The sequence below is a fragment of the Podarcis vaucheri genome, assembly GCF_965113315.1.
Source record: "Podarcis vaucheri genome assembly, chromosome: 9".
In the NCBI taxonomy this organism is placed as follows: domain Eukaryota; kingdom Metazoa; phylum Chordata; class Lepidosauria; order Squamata; family Lacertidae; genus Podarcis; species Podarcis vaucheri.
The window spans coordinates 62,101,426-62,122,968 of NC_138767.1; the positions used below are offsets into that span (position 1 = coordinate 62,101,426).

The window sequence follows — 21,543 nt, forward strand, 5'->3', positions numbered from 1 at the left end:
AAGCTCGGGGGATAGGGGGATGGCGAAGCGCCGCCATCCCGCTATTCCCCGACCCGATCTGGAGGCTGGGGGGGGGGGAGAAGCAAGCTTGCTTCTCCCCCCGTCAGCCCCACAAGCTCGGGGGATAGGGGGATGGCGAAGCGCCACCATCCCGCTATTCCCCGACCCGATCTGGAGGCTGGCGGGGGGAGAAGCAAGCCTGCTTCTCCCCCCTCCAGCCCCACAAGCTCGCGGGATAGCGGCCAAGCTGTTCCTGAAGGCAGAAGAGGGAGACGAAGTGCTCCGTCTCCCTCTTCTAGCTTGGGGATGGCTGCGCAAACCTGGGGGGAAATCAAATTTTTTCCCTTGATTTTCCCCCCCCCCAAAAAAATAGGTGCGTCCTATGGGCCAGAGCGTCCTATAGGGCGAAAAATACGGTAGTTTACAACATCTAGGTGGCAGCTTGGAAACAGCTGTCCTAGAAATTTGCCATGTTTTAATATTGGGTGTGTGCACTTGACAACTTGTGAATCAATAGGGTTGTCAGACTAGATAAAACAATTGCTTCAATTCAAAGATATGAATTAGAAAATGTGTCATATTGTTCTCTAATTGAATGTTCAGATAATGGATTTAAGACTATTTTGAGTATATAAAAAAAAAGCGGGGCAGGGGAAGTGAAGGCGTATGTGAATGTGAGGATCCCTCCATTCTGGGAGAAAGGATTTGTACCAACAGAACCCCTGCCTTGCTTTATATGGGATATATATCTGTTCTCCCTTACACCGGTCATTTATGTATTTTTTATTTCGGCATCAAGGCAAATATTAACCTTAATAAGATTAATATTATGAGCTATATGCTCATTATATAGTGCCTTTCACATTTAAAATGTTTTCTTTAAGGATAAGTTGCTATATAAAACTTTAAGTGATATTTTAGCTAATTAGAAGTATGTATAAGACATTCGTATAAGAGGGAGTTTTTAGAACCTTTGGTTTATTTTCTGCTCAAACTGATCCATTTTTGTAGAATGAATAATACTATTTTATGCTGCTCACTAACAAATAGCTGGATTTTTTCCTCTTAATTTCCCCCCTCTGTATTCTAGAACCTTAATAAACAGGCATTTGATCTTTCAAAAGTCCTGTTGAAAAGGACGGTCCAGACCATTGAGCCATGCATTGCCAATGTAAGTAATAAATGCATCAACATACTATTAACTGCTACCCTCTTAACTGCTTTGATATATCACTGTTTTGTTTGATTGAATCAATTTAAACCATCAGAATAGGATTTTTCCTTTCCCCTTTTCTCTCTGAGTTAGGACAGCAGCCACAGTCCTCTTCTGTGTCTACCCAGCTATGGAATCACAGTGGATAATGTGGCTCTGCTACTCTCAGTGCACATCCTGTTCTCCCTTTCCTTATTTCAGTCAGAGAAGACAAATCCAACAATCGTGTTGTTGACAGATATATAGCATATGGAATTGTGCTGTTGCTAGTATTGATATGCTCTATTTGCATATTGGGGGAAACAGGGCAACATTGTGGTGGCTGAACATTGGACTTTTTTCTCCTGGTAGGAGACAGAGAATTTGACATGGCGCTTTGCCTGGTTGCTTGTAGGCTATTGCTACTTCCACAGGCTGCCAGGCAAGTTCCTGATTAGAAGACACTCAGCAAATAATATTGATGAAGCACAGACAGAGAATGAGTCATGTCCATGTGGGCATAGAATTATGTGAATGTCTCCTGCTGGAACACTGCTTATGCTGATAGTGAATTCTGTAAGAGTCTGAGCTTTTAGTTGAAAGCTGGTTTTAAACATTGGAATCTGCAAAGCAGTTATGCCCTAAAATTAATGCGCTTAAGTAGGATTTGTTGCAAGCAACTCCGGTTCCTTCTTGCAGCTCTGGGCAGGCAATCTCAGTGGCTTTTGTTGTGTCCTTGAACTTGCCCCCCCTACCCTGTAGCCTGCCATAGTACAAGAACGTGGAAGCTCACCTTGTGATGTGCTTTGGAGGCATGTTTCACTGTTACGGAGTCCCCCTGAAGCTCTGCTTGATGTCAGACATCGGGCTTTGCCTGCCCTTCCTCCAGTTTGTGGGACAAACAAGATTGGTGACAAGCACAAATACTTACCTACAAAAACCAGCCAAAATTTGTGGATCTCTATTCATAATTTTTTTTAAAAAAGCACCTTATTAATAATATCTTTTTTTCCTAGTTTTTTAACCAGGTCCTGGTACTAGGAAAGTCTTCTGTAAGTGACTTGTCAGAGCATATATTTGATCTAATTCAGGAGCTATTTGCTGTTGATCCTAATTTATTGCTGTCCGTCATGCCACAGCTTGAGTTCAAACTGAAGGTAAGTGAAATTAGTTACTTAATATTAACATATGTGGAGGTCCTCAGCATGAGGCTGTAACAACAGTTTAGGTTCCAAAAAACCAAGCAACTAGATCCACCTGTTTAGTGGTGCTTTGGCTCATGTTTCTGAAACAGTAGCTTTGCATGCTCTATGGCAGTGTTTCCCAAATGTTTTTGGGCAACGGCACACCTGTGTACTGAAAAAAAATCTCGCGGCACACCACCATTAAAGCCCCGCCCCGTGACGTCAGCGCGCAGCGTCACGCCGGGAGGGACGCACAAAAGTGAAAGTTTTTTCCCTCCCCCTTGCCAGGGAACCTCCAAGCTTTGGGCAGGCAGGCAGGCAGAGGTGGGAAGGGGGTTTCCAGGGGACACGGCAGGTCCTCGAAAGGCTTCTCTCAGCTGCGCTCAATCCTCCTCGGAGAGGATTTCCCCTCCGGTCCCATGCCTTCGTTTTGGGGCATCGCTCCGGCTGCTCCCTCTCCCGCCGCGCAGGAGCGCTGCCTCTCTCTGGCTCTCCCTCCGCGCAGGCTGAGGGAGGGAGGGGCGCGTGTGACCCGTCTCTGCTGGGAGACCAAACCCAGCGAGGCAGAGTCGCGCGGAGGCGCCCAGGCAGCGCTGGCGGCTGCGAGGAGGAGCGCCAGACAGCAGCAGGAGGCGCGGCCTCTCCTCGCCGCCGCCCCGCCTCTCGCCGCCCGACTCGCCCGCCTCCCTCCAGGCATCTCGCGGCACACGAGGCAACGTCTCACGGCACACTCGTGTGCCGCGGAACACCGGTTGGGAAACACTGCTCTATGGCTTTAAGATGGCGTTGCATAATACAGAGAGAGAGAGCTCTTCATAGGAGTCTGTGAGCTGAAATACTTGTTTGTATTGCTTTGGTTTTTCAAAAGGCAAGAATCCAATAGTTGAATAACATGACTTTGATTTTTGTATATTTGTTTCATTTTGATAGTATCTAATTCCAATTCTGTTTTTGGTTGTATTCAAACTGTAGAGCAACGATGGAGAGGAACGTTTAGCTGTTGTTCGCCTTTTAGCTAAGCTATTTGGTTCTAAGGATTCTGACCTCGCAACGCAGAACCGTCCGCTTTGGCAGTGCTTTCTTGGCCGGTGAGAAAACATACAAACGTGTTTTTAATTGTTCTGTTCTCAAAGCAGCTCTCTTCCTACCATTCATCTCTTAAAAAAAAAAAAAACTGTAATGATTTTCATGTGGTCATGGTTATCTGCTACATATTGTTAGACCTACTTCTATTTTCAGATAGGACTGGAGTTCACATCTTGAAGCAAAGCTCAGTTTAGGACTTGCCTAATAGTATACAGTGGTACCTCAGTTTATGAACTTAATCCATTCCGGAAGTCCATTCTTAAACCGAAACCATTCTTAAACCAAGGCGCGCTTTCCTTAATGAGGCCTTCTGCCGCCAGTGCCCTTCCATCGTTTGGATTCCGTTCTTAGACCGAGGTAAAATTTGCAAACTGGGACACTACTTCTGGTTTTATGGAGTTCGTAAACTGAATCATTCGTAAACAGGGCTGTTCTTAAACCAAGGTACCACTGTATTCCCTGCTGCCTTTATATGCTGTTACAGTATACAGTTTCCTTGGAATAACTATGTGCACTAAATACAAGTAGTAGCATTTATGTTTTTGATAGTTATATATAGCACAGGTGGCTACGGGCCAACTTTTAAAGGTGAGGTGCACCAACAAGCAAATCCCTTTGAAGACCATTGGGCTTAAACTGCACGTGCAAATGGAAAACTTAAGCTGATCAATAACAGTAGCAAGCCATGCTTGCCAAGGAACAATCAGGAGCATATTTTAACTTCCTGATTGCCTCTTTGCAGCCACATCTGGCATACATAGGAAATTAGCCGTGAGGGTGGATGGGTGTGGTTTGAGTAAAATGGGCAGAGGTTCTTCAGCACTACTATGTAAACTATTTAGTTAGGTTCTGCTCTCCCCTAGGGGGTCAAGCGAATGACAATAAATTTAGCTGTTTCAATGTAACCTTATATGCATTTTATTGCATTTTTATTCAGAGGATTACCATACTTTTTTGTCCTACTTGTTTTGAGTTTGCTTTGCCTTATCGTGTCATAATGTGTTGCACTCTGAAATGATGGGGTTTATGAAAACATACTAAGTTTATTTGTCTATTATAATTGTGAATTAATTTCCCCTTCTCCAGATTTAATGATATCCATGTTCCTGTGAGATTAGAAAGCGTGAAATTTGCAAGCCATTGTTTAATGAACCATCCAGATTTAGCAAAAGACCTCACTGGTAAGATCTCTTATCTCCTAGATTAGATTCATTAGACAGAAGAGCATGAAGATAATAGCTCATGTACATAACATGGTGGCATGACAAATACTAACATAATTATAATATATATAAATGTTTGACTTGATTATTCTTTTAATCAGTTGAAGGATTAGAAGAATTGTTCAAGGCAAATTTTCAAATAGAATTGGAGCTGGTGTGGTTCTGATATTTTGCATGACTCAACATACAAAATGGAGTAGCTTATCATTTCTAATATTCTTGCAATTTTTAGTTTAACACAGCAGGCCTTTCATTAAGTGGAATCTATGACTTTCCTCTGTTCAGTTGCTTTCCTAATTGAAGTCATAATATTAATCTCTCCCTAAACTCATGTGTTTACAATTGTAGACTAAGGATAGGTATTTAGTATTCCTAATTTGTGTTCTTTGATTGAAACCAAGCCAGAAGCATAAAACTGACAATGTTTTCTTTTTGTATTAGAGTACTTAAAGGTTAGGTCACATGATCCAGAAGAAGCCATTCGACATGATGTCATTGTTACAATAATAACGGCTGGCAAGAGGGACCTCTCTTTAGTCAATGACCAGTTACTTGGCTTTGTCAGAGAGAGAACACTGGACAAGAGGGTAAGATGAAAGGAATGCTATAATGTTAAAACTCATAGGGTGACAACCAGTGTCACATGAGTGGATTTCTGCTTGTGCAATAGGACCTCCCCTTCCTCTCCTCTGAAGTCCCTTGTGTTCCCCCAGAATCTACGCTAGAGGATCAGGGGAACTTCCAGAGCAGGTGTTGGGGCTGTACCAGGCACTACAGGGGGTGAAGGGAATTCTCATGTGGAAGCAGAAATCCTATAACAGAATAAAACTGTGAAAATTTAGCAGTTTCATGCTTCAAAGTTGTATGGATATTTTAAGTTTTTTTCATTGCACGTCACATCACAACAGCAGACAAAAACCAGTTACTGAAATGCTCATTCAACTTTCAGAATCCCTTTTTACTCCAGGCTGAGACTGTGATCCTGCATGCTGAAAAAGTGTAACAGCAACACGTCCTGTCTAAATGCTATATTATCTGCATCACATCAGGACTTGTTCTTACTATCACCACATTGACAGTTTTCAAAGTAAAAGTGATTGCTGACCTGTTGTGACATTTAAGGTGTCAAATGTCAGTTTCTGTTCTCAGTATTTCATTATTTAGAAACTTACAATGACATTTTAGACAAAAGATTGTACTAGTCCTGTCTGCTTTCTTCAAAGTAATCAAAACTGAACAGAGCTACTTTTGTGGATAGTGTTCTTGTCTGGCTATTGTTTTGGGAAAAGTAAAATGTTTCTGGGTTTCTATGGTCCTGCAAGCTATGAAAAAGAGGAAAAACCATAATGATGGTTCTTCCATAGTAAGTTACATTTTAGATATTTCAGAAACATTCTAGTCATTGGAACACATACAGGGAAATTTGAACTAAAGCTACCAAGTTGTGGTGTATAATATCAGAGGTAGAAAACATTTCGCAAACATATTATAATCCATGAGATTCTGTAACCACAAATATTGGGGGGTTTTCAGTGATCTAGCAAAGTCACAAAAATCCCATTTCTCATATAACATACAAAAAACAGTATCCTGCATCACAGTCTGTTTTGCTAGATATTATGAAACAATAGTTTATATGCTGTGTCACCTGATAGTAAACAGAAATTCATTGTTTAAATTTGGTTTAGAATTAGGAAAAGTTAAACACATTCACCTAGTAAAAAACTCCAGAATCTCTTAGAAGCCACTATTATATCCATAACAAGGGCAGGGATAAAAATAGGGGGACTGATGAAAGAAAAACAATTAAAATGTTTTTTTAAAAAAATAAAGGTTCCAAAATATTCACCAAAGGGTAATTACAAACCACCCCACTTTGAACAGATCAAGGGCACTCATTAAATAAGAAAAAGAGAGTATGTAATCCTGTAAACCTAAAAATGCTTTCTTTTTTTCCCCCTTTTAAGTGGCGAGTAAGAAAAGAAGCAATGATGGGTCTTGCCCAGCTATACAAGAAATACTGTCTTCATGCCGAAGCTGGAAAAGATGCAGCAGAGAAAGTGAGCTGGATAAAGGATAAACTTTTGCACATATATTATCAGAATAGCATTGATGACAAGTAAGTCAGTGTTAAGCCATTTCCTCAAGTGGCACAATATCCAATTTATCTAAACCTATTTCTCTTTCAATACAGTGAATTACAAATCACATCACAATGTAAAACAATGCACAAATCCAATGAAAGTGCCTGTAAAAACATCACAAAAGTATTAACCAAGAGCAGCCAAGACCCTTACTAATGATCAGGGAAATCCAGGGTAAATAAACCTTTAACTGGTGTCAAAAGTACTCCAAAATAACTGCTGTTCCAAAGAAACGTAAATAAAATTTCCCATGGCTCAATTTGGCCAGCATGGAGCTATTGCTGAACAATAGTTTGGGTAATTGGTAAACTCTATAGGCTTACATACTCCTCCTATAGTTTGAGATGATGGTAATTTGCCAGGATACTTGAATTGAGCAAACTATGGTCATCACTAACCATGAGTTGCTTCAAAACCATGGATCAAAACCAGTTTGGTGATAATAATCTCTGGTTAGTGCTAAATAGTTCGTCCAGTTGAGACATTAAGGCATGCCACAGTTATTAAACTGTGCAAGCAGGGATTATTGATGTCTGAAATGACCCATTGTGTTTCACATCTGTTGTATGTTTTTCTTCCGATGGCCATCTTCAGGATCTTAATAGAACAACAGAATATAATTGTTCTAAATGGTTTCCAAAGGGAGAACTGCAGAATACTAGCGTGCTGCAAGAAACACCCTGGTGCAGGCATTCCTATGCAGCATAGATTAATTTTGCCTATATACAAACAATTATATAATCCAGGGAGGGGTTGGTTATTTATTTATTGAATTTCTATACTGCCCTTCGTCTGAGGATCACAGGGCAGTTTACAATATCAAAACACAAAATTACATAACATAGTAGCACACACAAACACTACCTGCCCCTAAAGTTTAAAAGGCCATAAGATTGTTTAAACAGCCAAAGGCCTGGGAGAAGAAGAATGTTTTTGCCTGGTGCTTAAAGATATGTAACAAAGGTTAGATACAGTAACATTCTTCCCTAATGTTTGTGATACATTGTCATAAGATTCCTTTTAAAAAATGGAATTTTAGACTCTTGGTAATTTCTGCTGATTCTTCATTTTCATAAAGGAAAAGTGTGTGCCTTCTTTACTTTGTCCTTTTTTTTAGATGTTTTCAGGGCATCTCACTGTTGAATGTGCCATTAGGTGAAAGAAGTGTATTTGTTTTCTCCAGATGAACTACAGGGGTTAGTTAATTCCGTTACCTTAATAATGAGGATTCCCATTACTGATATTAATATTATAATTAATAATAGTAAGGGGTATTCTAAGGGACGTGGGTGGCGCTGTGGGTTAAACCACAGAGCCTAGGACTTAATGATCAGAAGGTCGGCTGTTTGAATCCCCGCAACGGGGTGAGCTCCTATTGCTTGGTCCCTGCTCCTGCCAACCTAGTAGTTCAAAAGCACGTCAAAGTGCAAGTAGATAAATAGGTACCGCTCCGGCGGGAAGGTAAACGGCGTTCCCGGGCGCTGCTCTGGTTCGCCAGAAGCGGCTTAATCATGCTGGCCACATGACCCGGAAGCTGTACACCAGTTCCCTCGGCCAATAAAGCGAGATGAGCACCGTAACCCCAGAGTCGACCACGACTGGACTTTACCTTTACCTTTAAGGGGTATTCTACAGTCTTTCAAGCAGATGCAATATTTTATTTGGTTTAGATCCTGAGAAGTGTTGGTAGAAGGGGATTGCCAGAAGGTGACTATCTTTCCCCCTCCTCCACCAGTCAGACTGCTGAAAATCCTTGCTTGAGGGTTGCAAGGGCCTCACTCTTATCAAAGAGTGAGCTGTATCATGGTGGGGGAGAGGGGCTGCTGAAAACTGGGAGAGGCTCCTTCCATGAGCTCATACTTACGGAAAGTGACTCCACCCAATTTTTGGTGGACAACCCCCCTCAGCCCCTCCCCATTCAGCAGGCTCCCCCAACTCTTGACAGAGGTTTTTGGATGAACTGCCAAGGGAGATCCACCCAAACCTGCTTGTTTTGGGATAGCAGATAATGTGGAAATGAGAGGGTGATGTCCTGGTATGCATAGGCTTGTGCTCATAATTTGAAAGTATGAGTATTTTGGAAAATACAAAATCTGTCAACTTATTTTCCTTTGCAGATTATTGGTGGAGAAAATCTTTGCTCAGTATCTTGTTCCACATAACTTGGAAACAGAAGAGCGGATGAAGTGCTTATATTATTTGTATGCTAGCTTAGACCCAAATGCTGTTAAGTGAGTATCCTACACAGGGAAGTTCTCAGCGCGCTTTAGCAGTCGCTTTAAACACACAATATGTTGGAGATTCAAAAACAAAATGCCTCACTATTCAGAATACTATGTATTAGTTGACCTGTTAAGATGAGCAAACTTGTTTAAGCAATTTGCTGAACTGGGTGTCTACTAGGTGTGTACACCGGCCATAAGATTCAATTTGCAGCAATATCTGTTGCTTTGGGAAGCAGCCCTATCTGTTTCAGGTGCTCTCTGTGTCTTTGCAATTGAACTCATTATTCAGGACAGAATTAAATCTGTCCCCCTCCCCCTTATGTGGGATCATAACACAACTTTAACTTTATTTTCTATTCTTAGAAGAGGATGAAATTTGCAAGCATATCAGGTCCTCCAGAGTGGATTAAGCCTGTCCTGATCATAGACAGAAAGCTCCTGTAGCTTGCTTATTATTTTTTTTAGAACAAAGAAAAAGGGCAGATTTCACCGATATGGAGTAGATACAGTAGAAATCATAGGGAAGAGGGTAGTAGAAAAATAGCATAAATCCCTAGAATAGACCTGGGGGGGGGGTTGTCCTCTTAGTCAACAAAATGAAGATTTATCCCATTTTCCTCCACCACCCTTCCTCTTATTACTTAGACAGTACTCCAGTCTGCTTGAGTTTGTTTGTCAGAAAGAAGTAAAGATACTTGGTTGTACATTTTGGACTGTCAAGGCCACAGAATGCACAAAAGCTTAGGGAGTTCCTGTTCCACGTCATGATATATTCTTAACAGCATAAACCGACTCAGAAACGTGAGGACCTTCCCTGAATCACCTCAGTTTTCCTCATAGTTCATAGTATACACAGAGCCAGTGTTCGCTGCTAGTATCTTGTCAATAGTTGTATTTTATTCAAGGTTAGCTTCTGTATTTGGATTTTAAGACATGATACAGTGGTGCCTCGCAAGACGAAATTAATCCGTTCCGCGAGTCTCTTCGTTTAGCGGTTTTTTCGTCTTGCGAAGCAACCCTATTAGCGGCTTAGTGGATTAGTGCTATTAGCGGTTTAGCAGCTATTAGCGGTTTAGCGGCTATTAGCGGTTTAGCGGCTATTAAAGGCTTAGCGGATTAGCAGCTAAAAGGCTATTAGCGGCTTAGAAAAAGGGGGGGAAAGCGGGGGGAAATCGGAACACTCGCAAGACGTTTTCGTCTTGCAAAGCAAGCCCATAGGGAAAATCGTCTTGCGAAGCAGCTCAAAAACTGAAAACCCTTTCGTCTAGCGGGTTTTCCGTCTTGCGATGCATTCATCTTGCGGGGCACCACTGTATTTTGAAATTACTAGTTGAATAAAGAGCTCAATGAATTTTGTGTGTGTGTGCTTGCATGTGCAGGCACACACTGATTAAAAACCAACTGAAATGTGGGAAGGCATAATATATGTTCAGACTTGTCACTGGAGAAGTTATTGAGAGCAGGATATTGGGCCAACAAGCAATAATGTGATAGAAGAACAGTCAGCTTGGGACTCAATGTTGTATTTTTAGAATCACACTGGTTTTTCAGATTTTAACACATTTGTCATTTCTTTTATGCTTAGGGCACTGAATGAAATGTGGAAATGCCAGAACATGCTTAGGAGTCACGTGCGGGAGTTACTAGATTTGCACAAGCAACCCACTGTACGGTTTTCACAATAACTTAATTGCCTCATTTTACATTTAATGCTTTGTAACACATCTGCATTTATTTTAGAATTAATATATTAAATGATGGTTTTAAACTTAATTTCAAATTCTTTTTTATTTTATTTTTTAATTTCAAATTCTAATACTACCTTAGTTTTTCTTAGTTCAGAACTTAGTAATCAGTCTCTTAATGGAACTTTAAAGCAAGGGGTCCACTCTAGCTCAGAAATGTTTGTTGTCAATCCTTTACAATCAGTGACTTCTTGCATTAAAATTTTCTAATGTTCCTGAAAGAACAAACTAGAAGCAACAATTAATAGAATAAATCAGAATAATACATTACTAAATAATATCTAGCATTTTTGGGGGAGTTTTTGAGGAAAAGACAAAAGTATCTCCTTTTGGTAATTTACACTGCAATCCAAACTCCTGATCTGCTGGCTTGGGGGCAGTGGGATAGAGCAAATGTGTTCTTCTGCACAGCCCAAAACTATTGTGCTGGCATCACTACTCTGGTGTAGATCTTCCCATTCCTGTCATTGGCATGATTCCTACCTACGGTAGTCCACAGAAAGCCCAAAACGGGAGAGAGAGAGAGGCTGAGCGGGCCTAGGACTCACTGGATCCCAATTCAGTTTCACTGTAGTCACTTGACAGCATTCAGTCGAATTTGTGCCCACTCAGAATGCCAGCCCTAGCCAGGGTGGCAGTACATGTGGTGGTGACTATGCTGCTCCATCAAATTCTACTGCTGCCTGATTTTAGGTTAGGACTGCTTTGTTGTTGGAAATTGGCTTTTATGGGATAGCAAAATGCTAAATATTTATTTGTTTATTATTTTATTTGATGATCATGTATTTGTAATCTTGTAGCCATTTACCAAGGGACGTGGGTGGCTCTATGGCTTAAACCACAGTGCCTAGGACTTGCCGATCAGAAGGTCGGCGGTTCGAATCCCCGCAACGGGGTGAGCTCCCATTGCTCGATCCCTGCTCCTGCCAACCTAGCAGTTTGAAAGCACATCAAAGTGCAAGTAGATAAATAGGTACCGCTCTGCTGGGAATGTAAACGACATTTCCATGTGTTGCTCTGGTTTGCCAGAAGCGGCTTAGTCATGCTGGCCACATGACCCTGAAGCGAGATGAGCGCTGCAACCCCAGAGTCTGTCACAACTGGACCTAATGGTCAGGGGTCCCTTTATCTTTACCTTTACCCATTTACCAAAGTGGGGTGGGGGGAGAGAAGAGAGATTCTACAACAGTAGAAGGAACTCTGGTATACGAAACTTTCTGTATAAATGCTCATTCTGAACTTCTCTTTTCAGTCAGAAGCAAACAGTGCTGCTATGTTTGGAAAGCTGATGACCATAGCAAGTAAGATCTGTAGATGAGTATTACATTGTTGTTTTTTTCAGTACAACTAAAGCTGCTACTATAAACTGCCTTTTTGAATTTCAATTCTATAGAAAATCTTCCTGATCCTGGGAAGGCACAAGACTTTGTGAAAAAGTTCAATCAGGTTCTTGGTGATGATGAGAAGCTTCGTTCTCAACTTGAACTATTAATCAGTCCTACCTGCTCCTGTAAGCAAGCAGATGTCTGTGTGGTAAGAACCAGGTTTTTACTATTGTTTCCAGTATAGATAGGCTGTGTTTCTTTTATGCATTTCTGAACAGGAATACCACAATAAAAATATAGGGCTTTGACTCGGTAGGAAGGGTCAGAAAGATGAGCCAAGAATTCAGGGATGCTCCTGATAATGGAAAATCCTTAGGAAGTGTATATACACATGCCTGGGGTACTCCTAAATGTTTACCCACAAGCAGGTTTTACTGCTTGGTTCACACAAAATATTAAACTGCTGTTTAAAGTAAGCAATAGTTTAAATAAGTGCACACTTTGCTTTTCCTCCACTCCTGAGAAGGCCCCTATTCTGGTGAGAAGAAAGTACCGTATTTTTCTGTGTATAAGACACCCCCTACTTTTGGGGACCCCAAATTTAGGCATATGCACTGTCTGTATAAGACGCCCCCATATTTTTAACCTTATTTTAAAGTAAGAAAACCTAGTCTTATACATGGAAAAGTACGGTACTTTTATCTGCCTGCTGCTGCTTCACTGGATACCCTGGTGTGGCACAGTTAAAATAAAGGTCAGTCACTTGTGTCTCAGTAACACACCAGGTCAACCACCATGATAAAATCTTGCTGTCTTGCTGTGGACAGGAAATTTATGGAGGACAGGTACCGGTAACTTTATTTTGGGCTGACCTGTCAATGATCACCACATCACCGGAGCAGAGGATTCACTGACATTCTCTCCCAAGTTCTGAAAGCTGAGAGATAGTCCAAAAAGGGTGATACTTTAATATAACTTTTGCCCCTTCTTCCAACCATTAGTGGGGAGTGGGAAACCCCCACAAAAAAATTAGTCATTCATGCTTGAAGGTTGTACCTAGTTCACACATTTAATTAAGGCTAGAAAAAATTTAGCTCTGTTTAGCAATATTTGATTTTCAGCAATGTACCGTGAGTTATGGAACTAGTGTGGCTTTTGTTTTTGTTTGTTTGTTTGTCTCATTCGGAGTATTGCTTGTACAAAAATTACTGCAGATTTGTCATAACTTAATCCTTTTCTTTTATTCAGAGGGAGATTGCACGGAAACTTGCTAATCCTAAACAGCCAACCAATCCTTTCCTGGAGATGGTAAAATTTCTTTTGGAAAGAATTGCCCCTGTACACATTGACTCAGAAGCCATCAGGTAAGCTTGACTGACAGCTGTCCCATCTTAGTGTTTTTGCAAGGCAGCTCTTTACTGTTGCTAATATGAGTTTCTTTTAAAATCTGATTTACCGGTATACACTTCAAAGTAGTTAGGAACGAGTTTAAACCAATTAATAAAAAATAAGATTTGCTTTTAAAAACAAAGGTCAAGGTATGTTGAAAATTTTATTGAAATAAGAATATTTCAATAATATTCTAGATTATTGTGAAAATAAGCAATATTCAGAAGAAAACCGGAATATTAGACTGACTTGGTTACATAGATGGTGTTTTTTTTTACAAAGAAATAGTAGATTGAATGTGTGTATAATATGTAAGCTGTAAGTATACATTTAAGCTCCCCCCCCCCAATTTTTTTCTTAGTGCATTAGTAAAGCTGATGAATAAATCAATAGAAGGGACAGCTGATGATGAAGAGGAGGGTGTAAGCCCCGATACAGCTATTCGTTCAGGGCTTGAACTTCTCAAGGTACTGTCTGTAAAATTACTTGTTTAGTAATATGTAATAATAATAGGGGTTGCTCGTGAGTAAGTTGCTGCCACTCCTGGCTAGGTTGCCTGGTTAAACCTTTTCTGTCTGGACAGCCCTTCACTTCGTGGCTGTCTCAGTCACTAGCAGAATCCGTCAGTGGGCGTTTCTTAAACCTTTTCCAGCATAAAAGCTGTTTGACGCCAAGTCAGGGAGGGTGTGGGTAGCGGAGGACCCGTGCTCTCCCCGCTGGTCTCTGGCGAGGAGTCCTGGAGCCCCCTCGTCGATTCCCCCATCTGCCCCCCTTTATCCCTGGTGTTACGCTGATTTCCTTCCCCCGCTGATGAGCTGCCTCTCTCCCTCCTGGGCCCTTCTCCAGCATCACTCGGGAGCCTTGCCTCCGCCTCTGGCTCCGATGTCAGTTCCCTGACATAATACTTCTAAATTCACTACACTGCAGTCCATTTCAGTATTCTTTTGAAGAGCCAGTGCTGCTTCTTGACATTAAAAACCTTTCTTCAAATGCTGACATTCACTTGAAGAAACCTATGGAATGGGCCAGCTACAATCCCTTTTAATCTTTTTGTACATTGCATAATGCAGTGAATTTTAGATGTATGTTGTCCTAGGTATTAGCACAATAAATTGCATTGTCTGTAGATGGATTAGATCAGGGGTTGCCAGCCTTTTTTTGGATGAGTGGTCACAGTTCAAATTTTGAGAAAGTGCTGTGGGCTTGAGGGACAAAATGTCTGCCCTGGGGGCACTGAACAATTCTCATGGGTGTCAAGGCGGCCGTGGCACTACACAAAATTAGACAAAATATAATGTGTAAAATATAAGCAGTATAGCAGCTTTATAAGATAAGAAAAGAACACCATGGAAGTGTGGATGGGAAGTCAATCGATATGAGAGATTTATCCTGAGGGTTGTTTAAAAGAATTTGTAAAATTTGAAATGCTAATACAAAAATGTTATTAAAAAATAATAAACTCTGAAAGTCAATAATTGGGACTTCCACAAGATAATCTTAGTGTTTCCCACCCCTTCCTTTGAGGCAAGCACAAAGGGAAATGAATCTATATTTAGATTTATACCCTGCCCTACTCCCAGATATTCAGGATTCATTCATGAATATGTTTTTCTAATTTGTTTTGATATGTGTCCATAGGTTCTGTCTTTCACGCATCCTACCTCGTTCCACTCTGCAGAGACGTATGAATCTCTCCTGCAGTGCCTCAGGATGGAAGATGATAAAGTAGCAGAGGCAGCCATTCAAATATTCAGAAACACTGGGCACAAAATAGAAACTGATCTGCCCCAGATACGATCGTGAGTGCATTTCTTCAAATACCATAAATGCTTTTGGTACTGTCTTGTCTTTCAGCTTTTTGATATTAGACAATTTTTTTCTTGCTGGTGCAAATACGTATAACCAGGGCTTTGGCTTTAAGCAAGCTGAGAGGGCATCAGAGGAGGGAGAGAGGGAAAGAAAAAGGGACAGAGGCCAGTGTTGCCCATGGCACCCCTGACCATCATTCAAGGCACCCCAGGGTGTCACGGCACACTGGTTGAAAACCACTGCCTTGATTTGTAGTTACATTTTTTGCTGGGTTGGGGAGAACGGTGAACCTTGGGTGCTCATGTATGTCTTAAGACGATAAAAGAGCCATACTTGGATCTCTCTTAATCTAGCATCCCATTTCATGTGGATGATGGTGGGGGTTGTCAATGACCAATGCATTTGAACTACCTTTCCACCCAAGAATGTGTGCTCTTAATTTAATTTTATTTGGTGGTTCTCTATGTTTCAAAAAAATCTTGCACTGACTTCCGGCAAACATTACAGGAATTTATTTTTGGTATAATTTTTTTTGTGCTAACTCTGTACAGAACCCTTATTCCTATTTTGCATCAGAAAGCAAAGAGAGGAACACCTCACCAAGCAAAACAAGCTGTCCACTGTATACATGCCATATTTTCAAATAAAGAAGTTCAGCTTGCACAGATTTTTGAGGTAGGTTTGTCTGACTTCTTAAAAGCCATGAAAGGATGGAATCACAATTATCAGACCACTGTACTTAGCTGCTTGCCAAGCAAGCAAAGCCTTTGGTTTAATGAAGTTTCATGTGCATGTTCTGGACACAGCTCTAGATGTTATAATGCAATGTTGCCCCCATAACCATTCCCAAAGGATGCAGGAAAGATGATCAAGCCCTATAATTTGATACTGGGCACTGAGGAACCATAACACAACTTGGTATGTATGTTAACATATAATTCTCCATTTGCAACATGACTCCCATCTTGACCCCTGCACCCATTTTAAAGGAGCAAGAAAAGCTACAATTCACTGTAATACAATATCTTCCTTGAGCAGTGAGAGGTCACAGTGGAACTCGACATATATATTTATGACACACTGCTCTGATTAACCTCCAACTCCACACTTATGCCCAAGGGGCAAAAGTAAGATTCAAAATGGAGTGTGAATTGAGCCTTCCCAAACTGTTCGCTTACCTCGAGTGATGTGTGCCTGCTTGTGCAACTGTACTTCCAGTTTCTTTAATCTCCCCCTGAAGCCCCCTGAACCCTCCAATCTGTTCCAGAGGTTCCCTCAATATTCCAGAGCAGATTTTGAGGTGGGGGGGGGGGACAGACGAAGGAGAAGCCCCATGGTATGAGCAAATGCCTACTTGTATTACATTGGACCATATCCCATGTCTTTATCATACCCTTCCTCCAAGGAGCTCATTGGATATGAACTCTTCTACCCAATTGCAGATGGTGTAGCATAAAGCGCTTCTGAGAATAAGATGGGATATAGGGAACAAGTTGCTCTCTTGGTGTAGAGTGCTTAAGGTATTTGATTTTTAATATATTGGTTCACACCAGTATATTAAATTGAGTAAGAAACTGAGTTTGTACTGCATTTTGGGTCTTCTTGAGATATATATTTGTAACAGAACTATACAAGTTAGTATTTTTCTTTTGGAAGTACATTAATGTGCAATGATTCTTCTCTCTCCTCCTCCAGCCTCTAAGTAGAAGTTTGAATGCTGATGTTCCAGAGCAACTTATAACACCATTAGTTTCTTTGGGTCACATTTCCATGCTGGCACCAGACCAGTTTGCATCACCAATGAAATCCGTAGTTGCAAATTTCATTGTAAAAGATCTCCTGATGAATGACAGGGTAAGGCTCAGAGCGATATAATGACTTTATGGTGAGAATGAAGAATGTTATGTAAATATCTGATGCTATATGAGCTTGCAAGATGAAGGCAAAATATATTAAAATTCTTTTTTAAATTCTTTTGTGCATTTTAAAAATTGCTATCAATCATGCATAAATCTTTGCAGTCTACAGGTGAGAAAAATGGGAAATTGTGGTCCCCAGATGAAGAGGTTTCTCCAGAAGTTCTAGCAAAGGTACATTAGTTTCTTACCTTTAACTGTAAGGCATAGCAATTTCTCACAAAAAATGTACAACAGTATTAAATCTATTTGTCAATATAAACATAAACAGTATAGCTTGGCCTTTGTAACGTATCGACCTTCAAAGAAATTGAGTTTCAGTATGTCTGGTCGTACAAGTACTTTGCTCTTTATTTGCTGATAAAGGGTTGTTTCATTAAATGCTCTTTGAAGTTGGTGTAATTAATTTGTTACAAATGCCTACTTAATCTCTGTTCAGCTAATACACATGAAATGATGTGATATTTGCTTCTTGCCTTATAATGAAATAGCTTTTTAAAAAATTATTATTGTTACTTTTATGTAAATGAAAATGGAACAAGGTAAGTAAATGAATAAATGCTTAGAATCTAGATAACCATCTCCTAAAACTAGAAGGCTTTACGGTCTTAAAAATGGAATTACCTGTCTTAAGTAACAAGTTCACATTTTTCAGTTGTTTCTACAGTACATGAATACATACATTCAAATATATGATAAAGCAAATTGAAAGAAAATGCGAGAAGCATGTTGCAAAAGTATTAATCTCCCTTTTTTTCCAATCCGATTTTTGTGTTATGACTTGGCACAGGAATCACCAACCCAGTGCCATTGGGCACCAAGTTGGTGACCCTTGTGTATGGGGTTGGGAGGGATATTTTAAAATTGCAAGCGCTTCCTTCACCCTTGGTGGGGCATTTCTGAATGTGTGGGTGCTCAAGTATGCTGTGCATGTGTGATTGAGAGAGATGCACTTGGCTGGGGGGGGGGAGATGTGGGAGGGAGGGAAGGGATGGGTTTATGTGTAGCCTAAGATATTTGTGGTGTGTATGTGTGAGAGGGAGGGATATATGCATGTGTGGTTTGTTTGTATGTTGTGGTCTTAGAAAGAGAGAGGGAGATGCGCTTGGCAGAGATGCATGTGTTCCTGTGGTCTGTAGGTGTGTATGCTGAGTTTGAAAGAATAAATGAGTGGTATAGCCACCTTGTATTTCCCCCTGATACTCAGGCTCCCTGCTGTTATTAGTCAGCAACAGGATCATTGTCTATGTGCGTGGAAAATATTGTGTCACCTCCAGAGTCAGAACCAGGAAGACATAGCTGACATCCCACAGCAAGCATGAGCTTGTCCGAGTGGGATGATGGAAGTAGTAGTGACCATACTCTCTCTAATTTTGTTTTATGCCATAGCAGCTGTGTTGTGTTCTGACTTAACGGCAGCTGATTTGTGACTGGCACCCAGAGCGTTTTCTCAAAATTAGAAATGGGCCCATTGGTCCAGAAAGGTTGGTGACCCTTGTTTAACATGAAATTCACACAGGTTTTTTCTATTCTGAAATTGAATGTGAATACAATTTTCAGTCGTCCTATTTCAATAGAGGAGGCTCTCAAATTGTAGGCAGTGAACTAAAATATACTTAGTAATGCTGTTAGAAGTATCAATGACTTGATTTTATCTGCTAATAGGTTCAAGCAATTAAACTTCTAGTACGTTGGCTTTTGGGTATGAAAAATAACCAGTCAAAATCTGCAAATTCAACACTCCGGTTACTATCAGCTATGTTGGTCAGTGAAGGAGACTTGACAGAACAGAAGAGAATTAGGTAAGACTTCCCCAAAATTTTCACTGATAACAGTTCATATTTATGTCCCAATCCATCAAGTTGCTTAGAAGCAAGAGCTGTGTATATAGAATTTATTACGGTGGATGATGAAGCTACTGGATTGGGTAATTCCCTCATCACGTGATGGAGGCAGGAGCACAGAATTGTGGTAGGCAGTCTTAAATTAGTTTTTCAGACTCGCCCGAGCAGCAATAATCAATGTATATACCTAGAAAGGAAATCTGAACATACCTGCCTACCTCCCCTTGGCTGATGACATGCCCCCAAAATAAATAATGTAACCCCTTAAACAGAGGAACAAAGGGAACCCTTAAATAAAGCCTTGGTGGTAGTCTGAAATTAGCACAACTGCAGACTACAGCAGGGACGGTTTCAGTGTCTTCATCCACCTTATAAATCTACTCTTCAGTTAAGACCAATTGTTCTTTCCCTTATTAGATCTGAAAGAGTGGACACAAAACATTTATTTTGTTTGTTTGTTTTAAACATTTTCTAGTGTTCCAGACATACAAATAAACGTACATATAGTGTTTCCATTTTAAATTCATGGGGTATTTTTTCACATTTTGTTTACATTCTGGATGAGTCACTTGTCCTATGCATTGTGCAGTTGGAGGAAGAGAGAGAGCTGGGGGGTAATGATCTTTGGTTCTATTGCATAGTGTTTGTGCAGGGGTTTTGTGTCAGCATCACATGGGTAGGTCCTTTATTTATATACTTATTTTTGTGGGCAGCTACAGCTCACAGTGTTTTGGGATGAGTTTTCTCATCTATGTTGCAGTGTGTGTAAAATTTACATGGTAATGTTTACAGCATGGTGACCAGAAAGTTAGTTACTCAGCTAGAAGTCATGACATTTCCGTGAAATTCTAGAAGTTTCATACTGCTTATTATGCATCTTTAGACACAAGGTTGTCTTCTGAGAGACAGAGATGATTGTCTTCTCTTGTATGCAGCAAATCTGATATGTCCCGTCTACGTCTGGCTGCTGGCAGTGCCATAATGAAGCTTGCACAGGAGCCCTGTTACCACGAAATTATTACCCCAGAGCAATTCCAACTCTGTGCATTGGTCATTAACGTAAGTAATTGTCTTTGAAGAGCTGTGAGAGGAACAGTTAATTAAGGTAGGGCACATTCCCTATCATAAAGCTACTGTTTAGTCTAAGATTACCTGTCTTTCTTTCCTTAAACCAAAGCTTTCCAAAATGTGTGTCATGACACATTAGTGTGTCGGCTGCAGTGTGTCACGTGAACACTCCCTGCTCTTCTTCCGTTACTGGAAAGGGGTTAGTTTAACCTCCAGTTTGCTAGTAAAACTGAATTACTGTGTTGTGAAATGAGGCACGTCTAAAAAGTGTGTCCCCAACGTGAAAAGTTTGGAAACCTCTGCCTTAAACTTTGCAGATACTTCACTGTCTGCAAGCATCTTTTACTGTTTCACAGAATTGTTTCTGTTGACACCCATATGATTTGCTTAGTCGCTCAGTTGCATTTGTCCTATTATTTTCCTCTCTTGCAGGATGAATGTTACCAGGTGAGGCAGATATTTGCTCAGAAGCTGCATAAAGCACTGGTAAAATTACTGCTCCCATTGGAGTACATGGCAATATTTGCATTGTGTGCCAAAGACCCCGTAAAAGAAAGGAGAGCACATGCAAGACAGTGCTTACTTAAAAATATAAGTATACGGCGAGAGTACATTAAACAGAACCCCATGGCCAATGGTTAGTAAATTTGCTTGCAAGTAAAATTGTATCTTGTGGCATTTTTATTTCAAATTCTGTTTTTTGGTTGTGGTTGAAGAATATAGTAGTTGTGTTCATATATGTTCTGAGAGGTCATTCCATAAATCTTCCAATAATCATACAATTGAATTAGCTTCACAATATTTTTGTAAAATGTGTTACAGCTATATTGCTTACTTGCTTAATAGAAAAATAGCAAAATCTCTGGTGTTGGCTATGTGTCTTTACATTATGCTTAGAACATGTTTATATTATGTTATTCCAGAAAAGCTGCTATCCCTGCTGCCTGAATATGTGGTACCATACATGATTCACTTGCTGGCCCATGATCCAGATTTTACAAAACCTCAAGATGTTGATCAGCTTCGTGATATCAAAGAGTATGTGTCATTCTGTATTGGATATTTGATAAATGCTAATTTAGATGTTGGATAGATACAGCCCCCAAACTTTCATTTCGCAGTTCTAACAAAGAGAACAATGCCCATTTTTTACTGTAAACTTCACAATTGCTACTATTTGTTAAATTTGTATATCACCCTTCATCCAAAGATCATTGGGCAGTTCACAACACAAATTTAGTATTTCCTCAGGAACTCTTAACAACATTCATTTTGGTGGCTCTTGTTCACACAGTGCATTTGGTTAAATTCATATATGCTACTCCTCTAAGTTGCTCAGAATGTTGTTTAGGTATGACTCAAAGGCAGTCTGCCATCCAGGCAGCTTACTGGA

General features: G+C 40.5%; 1 protein-coding gene across 1 annotated transcript in view; it reads left to right on the forward strand.

Annotated features, from left to right (window-relative positions):
* Positions 1 to 21,543, forward strand: part of PDS5A (PDS5 cohesin associated factor A) — a 56,369-nt gene that overhangs the window by 22,918 nt on the left and 11,908 nt on the right. The window contains 20 exon segments of the mRNA XM_082238021.1: positions 1,091 to 1,171; positions 2,209 to 2,349; positions 3,349 to 3,464; positions 4,549 to 4,643; positions 5,127 to 5,272; positions 6,653 to 6,804; positions 8,947 to 9,060; positions 10,640 to 10,721; positions 12,052 to 12,100; positions 12,193 to 12,332; positions 13,373 to 13,488; positions 13,875 to 13,980; positions 15,152 to 15,312; positions 15,874 to 15,997; positions 17,018 to 17,176; positions 17,344 to 17,412; positions 18,904 to 19,040; positions 20,018 to 20,141; positions 20,583 to 20,787; positions 21,074 to 21,188. Coding sequence (XP_082094147.1) covers positions 1,091 to 1,171; positions 2,209 to 2,349; positions 3,349 to 3,464; positions 4,549 to 4,643; positions 5,127 to 5,272; positions 6,653 to 6,804; positions 8,947 to 9,060; positions 10,640 to 10,721; positions 12,052 to 12,100; positions 12,193 to 12,332; positions 13,373 to 13,488; positions 13,875 to 13,980; positions 15,152 to 15,312; positions 15,874 to 15,997; positions 17,018 to 17,176; positions 17,344 to 17,412; positions 18,904 to 19,040; positions 20,018 to 20,141; positions 20,583 to 20,787; positions 21,074 to 21,188 — 2,432 coding nt within the window.